Genomic DNA, 10,596 nt, shown 5'->3' with positions numbered 1-10,596 from the left:
GCACTTGTGATGTAGGTGTAGGACTTAGCTACAACATCTTGTGGTGCCATTGCCGGGGAACGAATTAGAATATTTTTCCCTGGGTATGACAAAACATTTCATTTCCTTTGTTAGGTGAGCACAGGAAGTGTGGTTTGAAGATCTCCCACCTTCGCGATTCCACTGTCAAATTATGGTAAACATCCTGGTGACTCCACTGTCTGAATATCAATCGTAAACACTCTAGTAACTACCTTTGTCAAGACATGGAAGAGAAAATGGAAGAGAAGGCTAGATTAATAAATAACTCCTTATATAGACTAATGAAACTCAAGTTAGAAAATAGAAGCCTTCGATGACAACATTCCTCTTTCTCTAACAAAAAGCAAGAAGCTAGGATGCATGAAGAGGAGGAGGATGATCTAGATGGGGATGAGATAGATTATTGCTGTAGGTTTTTCATCGATTTCATGATGGCTCAGATCCACAAGAGAAGTGCTCCTTGGTTATATAAAAAGACATCAATGGGACATGACCAAAACAAAGTCAGTTCCTACGAGGAGCCTCCCAGGCCAGCTAACAATGGAAAGGGAATTTTAGATACAAATGAATTTAAACCCAAAGTCCTCAAATAAGAGAAGTCACCCTCCCTTTCCTGGCCCATCTGTGAAGAATCCAAAGAGCCAAGTGGTGTTTATTACTTCCATGACCAAAAATACATCAGTCAGCAGACTGCATTTGAAGAAGAGTTTGTTGCAAACATTCCTTTTCTATTGCATGACCCTGTGGCTAAGTACATAAGCATATTCTTCAGTCAGCACCAAAGGTCATTTCAAGAGCATGTAGCAGGCTCCATATTTTCATATTTTTCATGTTGCATGCATGTTCTAATTTTTTTTAGCGATATGAAGGCATGTGGTCTAGTAGTCTTATGCTAGCCTGGCTCTATTGGAGAGTTGAACATACTTTGCTTAATTAAGTACTGTGCATAAGTAGGATTGTACATAAATAAGCTCACCAATTGACCATTTACTTTTCAGTTGTTAGAATTTCTATTTTCTGCTTTTTAGATTCAGGAGGAAAGTCCCATGGAGATTTTGCTGATTACAAAGTTCATATATTACTGACTCCATGCCCAATTATGAAGCATACTGGTCTGCAAGTTCTCAGCACCTTTCCTGCAAGGCACTATCCACAGTAGGATACAATGTTGACACTCACAACTTTTTTAGTCACTAGTTGCTTCAAATGCCCAACAGCAATGAAATTTGATGCTAATGTTTGGGGCACAGAAGCTATCAGAGCCAGACCATACCCTCTCCATTGCATTTTTCTCGAAAGAAGCTTTCCAGTGGTATATAGAAGTCCAAAAATGGACTCCTGGAACAGAAGATAAAGCATGTTGAAGCTCTACCTTGGAAAAGCCTAGCAAACCAATAAAATGGCTAAGTATGGAGGGTAAATCGCAATAGGGACAAATCACAATCGCTAATCAGGCTTTCTAGCAAGCAAGGAATACTAGCGAGGTGCAAGAACGGGGATCTGTCGATTGCTGATATCACATATCAGCATTCGGCAGGTCTGGGCATAGAACATATCGGTGATTAGTTGTCAGCGGGTCTGGGTAGAGCATATATCACAATTGACCATCAGCAGGATCCTTGAGGTCACAACTATACTGTGATCAGCGAGTTCGAGCACAGAACATATTGGCGATTGGCTGTCGGTGGGTCCGGGTAGAGCATATATTGTAATTGGCCATTGACAGGATCCTTGGGGTCACAGTTATAAAGTAACATCACCGAGGGGACGACTAAAAAGTTCAACACAGGAAATTCTTACAAAACGGGGGTGGGCGACCCCCTTTCTATCTCCTCCACATGGTAGGTTCTCGCATCCTAGCAACCCCACATACTGCAAGATAAGAGTATTAGTGGGTTTCCAAACTTGAAAGACTGTGCACGGGGGCTAATATTCCAATTTAGTGCAAATGTCCCAAGAAGGGGTGAAATTCGCTAACAGAGAAATGCTTGACAAAATAGGGCCAGGAAGGCCTCTTTCTATCTCCTTCAGGGGGCCACGTGGTGCCTTTGATTGGTCCTTTGAGCTGACAGGGTAGTCGACGTTACCAGTGATGCATTAGTACGGTTGATGATGTGGCAAAGGACACGTGTCACCTAGTTTCAGTGTTTTCAGGGGTGACATGGGGCTATTCCCAGATGCCATATGTCACCACTCACAGCGTGACATGTGGAAGTAATGATGTCACCCCATGGACCAACGATCGCAAATGTTAAAGCGAAAAAGCTAAAGACATTGGTACAAAGAAATTGTGATATGAAAGTCTTCCCTCCAAGATGCGATAAAGAATTATGGCATGGTATACAAGGACCTTGCGTCTGAACTGTCAACCTGCTCCAAGGAAAAGGGTAAGGGGTCTTCTCCTCTAGCAGGAAATTGTGATATGTAGGCATCCCCCCCCTCATTGAATGTGATAAAATATTATGGCAGGTTCTATAAGGACCTCACGTCTAGACTGTCAGCCCGCGCCAAGGAAAAAACATAGAGCAGGGTAAAAAAAAGTTAAAGTGCCGATATGCGGTATTTGAAATAACAAAGGAAAAGGCCTCCAAACATAGGTCTAAAGGCCTTAGTGCCTGAGGGCTCAACCCTTGGTTCCAACCCTCGGTCATATAAGGAAAGCCACACGAAGGGCTATGATAAAGGGCGCTAAGGGGAAATCGAAAATGCCTGTTTTCCCTTGTTTTATAGGAAAGAGCCCATGCCTACGTGACTATGTTGTTTCCATGAAATTCAACTCACCTACCACGTCAAGGCACTGGTTGTGCATTACAGAGATTAAATGGGCGAATGGGTCGGTAGTGGTGATATTAAATAAGGCGTGGCGCGGTTGCAGATTGGTATGGGGAGGATTTAGGAATTCTTAATGGCACGTCATGGCGCTCCACTCCATCAAGCAGAAAATGACTGCTTGTGTGCATGACTTTCACACTCCATCACTTCTCCACTGAACATCTCACTCTGGAAGTTAAGGCAAAATGGACAGAAATCGACCAAGAAGCATTGAACCGCCTCAACAGAAGTGAGAAGCATGATGATAGTAGGGATGTGTCTAAATCAGGGGCTTCCACTGAAACATTAAGGGGACACCTCCTCCTTCCCCTTTCTTTTTTCTTTCTCTGTGCATTTATCTTTGTTTATTTCCAAGAATGGGATTTGATCCTGATTGTAAGCTTTTTGGGGCAACAAAGCCTAACACTGATCGATATAGCTAGTCTAGCATGACAGCTAGGGCTCGGGCTCAGATACTTTGTAGACTATAATTCCAGCCCCCCCTCCTCTTATAAATAGGGGGAAGCAATATTATAAAAAGGGTTCTGGAATTTCTCACCCGTGAAGGGCTGAACTCTGTGATACCATATTTTGGCTCATAACTCTGTAAGTGGATGATTGTTATCTTATATTGTATTACTTTACACACGATGATCTTCCGACTATCACAAAAATGGTGGTGATTCTTACTTCTAAGCATTACATTATGCTTTTCATTCTGTTAATTCCATTATGTTCATATTCTTTTGTGCATGTGTGCTACAATAGTTGTTAGAAATTATTTCATGCTTCCTTACAGATCCATGTGTGTGGATTTATTAATGCATAATGCATGTATGAAGGGTTGAAGTATATCTTTAAACTTCTCTATAAGAATCATAGCACCCATCCTCTCTTCAATCCATTATTTCTACTTGTAACTCAAACAAGTGTAGAATTTTCCACTGCTCGCGGCTCTATGTTTCCAACATAGAATTCTGGATGTTTTGGGCTCTATATGATGAGTTATTCTCTATCCCAATCCTCTCTCATTTACTCAACAAATCCTTTTAAGATATAATCCCCTTTGAAGTAATCGGCCTCCGTTTTTTTATGTGATACTACTGGGAACTGTGTGTGTGAGGGAGTACCTGAAATCCATAACTCATACCTTTGGAGGAATGAGCCAAGCCCCCTCATTATCTTTCATTACGTGACAATTGAAGTGGTACAAACCCCTCATTTATAACATTACAAGCACTCCTTTATTTAAGATGTCCTATGCACTGGTCTTTAATCAACCTAGAGTTTGTCTCTAGGGAGCTTCATTGTCTCATGTTGCACTTGTGATGTAGGTGCAAGATTTTTTATTTTTTTTTAACCGAAACGGATATTTTATTTATGGGTGGCCAAAGCCATATCAAGTATTACATTTTCTGTTTCTAACAGAACAATTTTCTGCTTTTACAAGATCGACTTGCCCTTTTAAGGAATGGCTGCCATATTCGGTTCTCCTGCATTTATACTTATCATGTTCTTTTCTAGATTGCATCCAATATTTGCCAGACTGTCTGCTTCTGAGTTTAATTCTCTGAGGATATGAAAGATTTGAACTGAAGAGAAGTCCTTCAAGAGTCTATTCACTCTTAATATCTGTTTATTCAGAACTGGATCCTTAAGCCCTTTCTTTTTTAATATAGCTTTTATCAGCAATTCTGAGTCTCCAAACACTAAGATTTCCCTTGGGTTTCCTTTTCTGGCCAGTTGGCCAGCTTTTAAAAGACTAAGGACTTCTGCCTGATTGTTGGTTTTAATTCCGAGTCCCCAACTGAATTCCTCTTTTCTTCCATTCGGGAGATAAATGACCCCCCCCGCTCCTGACCTGCCTGGATTGCCTTTCGAGGCTCCGTCAAAGAAGATAGTGCATTTTCCTTGAGATTTCCACCACTTCTGGAAGCTTTCCAAATTGTCTCGAATCTGCCAGTTTTCCTTGTGATTTGGGCGTGTGATTGTTGAAGGACTCATTGTGGGAGTGTAATCACCCAACCACGCTCTTTCTTCATCTCTTAGGGAGTTGTCTCTAACATTGGATTGTCTCAGAGTTTCTATTAGAAGTTTCTTGGCCTTTTCTGCGACATTTCCTGCTGACATTTCTTTTTGATTAAAGACAATTTCGTTCCGGGAGAGCCACAACTTCCAGCACACATATTTTGGAGCTGCTATCCACACCTTGTACCAAAGGGATTTGTCTGCGATGCTGTAGGGATACCTAGCTTTCCAAGACAAAAACATGTCTGTTATCGAACAATGCACTGGGGGTCTTACATTCAGTCCAGCCAAGAAGCTAGTCCAGGCCTTCTGAGCATACTCACATTCAATAAAAATGTGAACTAAGGTCTCCAAGGCTTTTTTACAGAACACGCATCGATGTGGACTAGCTATGTTCCTTCTACATAGGTTGTCTCCAGTTAGGATTTTGTTGTGAAACAAAGTCCAGAAGAAGAAATTGATCTTCGGAATGCTGAAACTTTCCCAGATCTGCTTCCACACTACTTCTGGATGCAAAGAGTCCTTTTTGCTTTGCATCTGTAAGTACCCTTGTTTGGCTGTATATACCCCTGTTTGTCCCCAACCCCATGAATCTTCCTCGTCCTTATGCACTGGAGTAAAGTCTGTGATTTCATCTATGAAATAGTTTAACTGATTTTTCAAGTGCGCTGGTATGTTGGGCAAAGTCCAGCACTGCCAATTGCCTTTGTTATCCCACTCTGCAATGTCCTCGATTTTCCTGATTCCTTTTGATCTTAACCAAACTCTTAAATCTGCGATTTCATTTATGTCTGAGAGTGGAGGATGGCCCATGATTTGGTCTCTCCACAGCAATGTTTTTTTGCCATTCTTTGGAATTTTATACAAATGTGTTCTGAAGAAATCTATCCCTTTACAACAGAGCCTCCAAGCCTGTGTTCCTTTAGGAGAAGATGCTGGGTTGAAGGAGATGATCGACCGATTTCTCAGATATTTGATATTTAAGAGCTGGCTGATTGGATGCGTGGGCTCAGATGTTAGCTGCCACAGGAGTTTACAACCCAGGACTAGATTTGCTTGTTGGGGGTCTCTAATTTGGAGTCCTCCCTCAGCAATTGGGCGCTTCACCATTTCCCAATTAACTAAGTGAAAACGGTTACTGTTCCCCTTCCCACCATTCCACAAAAAGTTCCGCATTAAACAAGAGATCTGATCTGCGATTTGCCTTGGAGCCATCAGCAAAGAGGCTTGGAAAGTAGGCAGAGCTGAAAGTACAGAACGGATGAGAGTGAGCTTGCCTCCTGTGGTAAGCCAGACTCCGCCCCACACTGCTATCTTCTTATTGAACTTGGAAATCACCTCCTCCCACAAATTATTACGATTGGATCCCATCGTCAACGGAAGACCAAGATACTTTATTTTATCCCACTCTGCATAGCCTTTGAACCCCAGTTCACTGGCTATCCTTTCAATTGTTTGTTGATCGGTATTCCATCCGTAAACTGCGCTTTTCCTCTCACTGATTAGTGCTCCAGTAACACTGCAATACTTTTGGAGAATTGTCTTGAAGGATTTAGCGATTCTCATGGATGCGCCCCCGAGCAGGAGTGAATCATCGGCAAAGAGCGCATGATTCACTGGGGCTACGCCTTGCACGATTCTTATCCCAGGAATGGTGCCACTTTGTTGCTCCTGTGTCAACTTTCTGCTTAATGAATCCGCCATCAGAATATAGAGAAAGGGAGACAGAGGGCAGCCTTGCCTCAGTCCCCTGGTGGCTGAAAAGAACTCTGTTGGTCTCCCATTCACCATTGGAGCGATCCAGATGTTTTCGATGCAGGCTTTGATAAGGTTTATGAATTCCTGTCTGAACCCAAAGGCTGCAAGTACCCTGAGCAAGAAAGAATGGTTAACACGATCAAAAGCATTACTCATATCTAATTTGATAATCATACCTTGTTCTTTCCGTGTGTGGCTGGAATGGAGAGCCTCTTGGATTTGAATGACATTATCTAAGATTTGTCTGCCTTTCACAAATCCTCCTTGGGCTGGAGAGATGAGTTTTTGAAGAAGTGGCTTGATTATGTTTGCCAGCAGTTTGGCCACGATCTTGTATGATGAATTACAAAGGGAGATTGGCTTGTATCTGTCAAAGGATCTTGGGTTTGTTTCCTTGGGGATTAAAGCGAGAAATGTGGAATTTATTCCACCACCCACTTTTGCCTTCCTCAGGACTCCTCTTATCATTCTGAAGAGATCAATTTTGATGATCTCCCAACAAATTCTGTAAAAGTGTATTGTGAAACCGTCGGGACCTGGGGCTTTATCTGGTTCCATGGACCATACAATACTATTTATCTCTTCTTCCGTTACTGGGCTCATCAGAGAATCGTTATCTTCCTCACTGACTAGATTTGGGATGGTTGTGAGGAACTCTGCTTCATCCTCCTCATTCCCATTTCTTTCTGCACTAAGAAGGTTCTGAAAATGATTTACAACTGCTTCTTGGATTTGAGAGAATCCTTTATAAACCTGACCACTAGTGCTGGTAATTTCTGTTATGTGATTGCGCGAGAGACGGGCCCTGCACTGTCTATGAAAGTATGAGGTATTTCTGTCCCCAGATTTGAGCCACAGACTTCGAGACTTTAAGCGCCAATATTCCTCTTCATTTCTGAAAGAACAGTATACATTCCTTTGAGCAGATTTTTCATTGGCTAAATCTGTGGAAGAGGGATCTTTCTCCTCCATTTCCAGTTGTATTCCTTCCAATTGAATTACTGCCTCCTTCCTCTGCCTATTGGGAGATTGCATGGATTTCTTTATCCAATCTTTGAGTGCTTTTTTTGTATTTTTCATTTTTTGTTCCCACACATAGCTTGGGGAACCGAGTACATCTATCCTCCATGCTGCTTGAACTGTTTCTAAAAACCCATCTTTGCCTGCCCAAAGAGGGTTGAAACGAAATGGAAGGGGGCCTAAATCCTCTTCCTCTTTTAGGCATAAGAGGATAGGCTTATGATCCGATGTGAGCTTTGGAAGAATCTTGGTGAAAACTATTCTGTTGTCCATCATTAAAGAGCTGCTGATAAGAAACCTATCCAATCTGGCTGAGATATGATTTTCTCCGGTTCTATTGTTTGTCCAGGTGTATTTGCCTTTCACTGGTTTGAAGTCTACCAAGTCCCACTGCAGAATCAAATTGCCCACTGTATTGATGAAAGGATCTCTAGACTAGATCCCTCCTTTCTTTTCTTTGGGATCTAGAGTTATATTCATATCTCCACCTATGACTAAATTTGTGGGACTGATTTGCGCTATATAATCTAAAAGTGACCTCCAGCACTCTCTCTTTTCTTCATAATGAATAGGGACATACAAGTTAAACAGAGCGAGGGTAAGATTGCTTACAGTGTGACGCAGCTCTGTGAAAATCCAATGTTGAGTCGCTAAGAATCGTTCTAGTGAGAAGTCTTTTGTCCAAAAAGTACCTAATCCTCCAGCTGTGCCCCTTGCACTAACAGCCTTTCTTGAATCAAATTTCCATTTCTTAGCGCTGGTGTTTAGAAGGGTTTCCCCTTCTACTTTGGTCTCTTGGAGCATAAGGATGTCCGCGGTCTCCATCTTCAATAAGTCTCTGATAGCCTCTGCCTTGTTGGGATTACCCAGACCCCTACAGTTCCAAGAGATCAACTGCATCATTTACCACTTGAAGGGGTAGGCCCTCCTCCTTTGGAGGCCCTAGGCCTGATATTCCTCCCTAGTGTCATTTCGATGGTAGCTTGACTGTCGAGGGTTTTTTGTCTTTCTGACTCCTCTTCTCTAGTTTCCTTGTTTGATCTTCGTCCAGCCCTTTTTGTTGACCTTTCTAGTGTTTCATCTTCTAATGATCCCATATTATCTATTGTTTTCTTCTTCTTTTTTATTATATCTGCGTATGATGGAGAAGAAATATTGCTTGGGATGGAGATTGGGTTATTACCTGGTTCTAGGGTTTCAATATTCTCCTGCTATGGTGGTTCTTCTTCCCCTGCTTCCGGAGGATCTGAAGGAGGCGTGAGTATTTCAAAGGGGTTTTTATCCCCCTCATTACCTTTTGTTTCACTGCTTCCGGCGTTTTGGTTACTTGTGCTTCCATTATCTACTTTGTTCTCTGTCCCTTTAGCCTTGTTTTTGTTACTCTGTCTGCTGAATGTTGTCTTCTTTGCCTGTTTCCATTGTTCTTCTTTTTCTTTCTCTGTTGTCTCCTCGCTTCTCTTTTTGCAGTATCTAGCAAAATGCCCATACTCGTGACAGAAACGACACTTGAAGGGCAGCTGTTCGTAATCAAGCTCTTGTATGTGTGTCCAGTTTGCTCCCGATAGCTGAATCGCTTCGGGTAATCCTGTTTCCAAATCAACCTCCACGCAGATCCGGGCACAGGAATACTGGTCCTTCCTTGGGGCTTGGTCTATGTATTTTCCAAGAGCGTTTCCAATGGATTGGAGTGAGCTTTGATTCCAGCAATGCAGGGGAAGATGCGGGAGGCGCACCCAAACAGGAACCGCCTTGGGCACATCTTGCGCTGGGTCAAAATCTGTAGACCATTTGTTCAAGTAGAGTCCTTGAGGCCCCATGAAGTATGGCCCGTTTCTGAAAATCAGGCCTCTGTCCTCTGTACTGTCAAACAGGAAAACAAAGAACCCTTTGCCTACAAAATAGATCTTGATTCCTTCATTTACCAAAGGTAGCCAGTTCCTTTTGACCCATTCTTCGACAGCTCTCGGGGATGGCCACAAACCGGTGAACTGGCCGATCAGACCTTTTTCTGCAAGATTCAGTGCAGATCTACAGATTTCCTCCTCTGGTAAGGCCACCTTGGGTATACTGTCCAGTTTTTTGACGAATTTTTGCTGCGGGCCTGTGACCTGACGTTTTCCTGTTGCAGTTACAAGAGCCTTGAAGGCTTCGATCTCCGGAGGAAAGGGGGGAGGGGCCACAGGGCCGCCTCCAGGCTCCATGAGGGAGAGCGCTTGCAGGGTCGCTCAGAAGGCGCGGCTAGGGTTGCAGCGCGGTAGCGAATCACCAAAAAAACATAAAAACGATGTAGGTGGAAGATTTAGCTATAACAAAGCAGTTGAATTGTTCGATATAAGGTTTACGATCACATATAATGTTTATCTTAAATTTTGGAGAAGCATAAGTTTTATTCAATTTTACTTTATGATATTCTTTAGAGTTTACTTATAATTAAAACATTCAAATTCCGTGTTTTATTCAATTTTGTTAATAACCAGCAGATTCCGTGTTTTAAAGTTAAAAATTTCAAAGTTTCTTTACAGATTAAAGAATTCAATTTTATTATCAAATCTTTCATTGTTATCCAATTTCACCCATAATCAATCCTAGATACATGTTTTATTTTATAGTTTACTCATAGTTCAAAATTGGTTTATAATGAAGATAGATCTATTTTAACTCCAGATTTTTTATAAGCACTGAAATGATCCAAATATCTTAAAATGCAAGTGCAAAACTTGAGGAAAGATTTGCACTTCACGAGATTTCATTTTTCTTTGCTCTTGGTATATCTTGTATTAGAATGGATCTATCTATCACACCATTAATTAAAAATCACTAACATCACACCAAAACTAAATACAGATTGCTAAAATAGAAGTTAGGATCAAATTAGCAATACACAGCAGATATTAATAGATGAAGGTTGAAATCTCTTCATATCCACATCATGACATAATTATTTTCTATGTGAATAAA

The 10,596-nt window shown here is 41.7% G+C and overlaps 2 protein-coding genes across 2 annotated transcripts; both read right to left on the bottom strand.

The window, feature by feature from the left end:
* Positions 1-4,296: 4,296 nt before the first annotated feature.
* LOC149197918 (uncharacterized) lies at positions 4,297-8,538 on the bottom strand. The gene is made up of 2 exons (XM_089408865.1): positions 8,251-8,538; positions 4,297-8,028 (listed from the first exon to the last, which is right to left on the bottom strand). Exons 1-2 carry the CDS (start codon positions 8,536-8,538, stop codon positions 4,297-4,299), a joined length of 4,020 nt encoding a protein of 1,339 aa, XP_089264991.1.
* A 311-nt stretch (positions 8,539-8,849) lies between these two features.
* Positions 8,850-9,839, bottom strand: LOC149197917 (uncharacterized). The gene has a single exon (XM_089408864.1). It carries the CDS (start codon positions 9,837-9,839, stop codon positions 8,850-8,852), a length of 990 nt encoding a protein of 329 aa, XP_089264990.1.
* Between the last annotated feature and the right edge of the window lie 757 nt (positions 9,840-10,596).

The sequence above is a fragment of the Pinus tabuliformis genome, chromosome 2_2, assembly GCF_031772625.1.
Source record: "Pinus tabuliformis cultivar Carrire ecotype Pingquan chromosome 2_2, CPIR1, whole genome shotgun sequence".
Taxonomy (NCBI): domain Eukaryota; kingdom Viridiplantae; phylum Streptophyta; class Pinopsida; order Pinales; family Pinaceae; genus Pinus; species Pinus tabuliformis.
Note: the sequence above shows the minus strand (reverse complement) of the source record. Positions and strands in the feature narration are given on the sequence as shown.

What these genes read in the sequence shown, in the direction of transcription:
- LOC149197918 (XM_089408865.1), bottom strand. Translation starts at nt 8,538, where the DNA reads ATGCAGTTGATCTCTTGGAACTGTAGGGGTCTGGGTAATCCCAACAAG. An exon ending in TCACAGAGCTGCGTCACACT is followed by an intron (nt 8,029 to 8,250) that starts GTAAGCAATCTT and finishes TTGATTCTGCAG; the next exon opens with TGGGACTTGGTAGACTTCAA.
- LOC149197917 (XM_089408864.1), bottom strand. Translation starts at nt 9,839, where the DNA reads ATGGAGCCTGGAGGCGGCCCTGTGGCCCCTCCCCCCTTTCCTCCGGAG.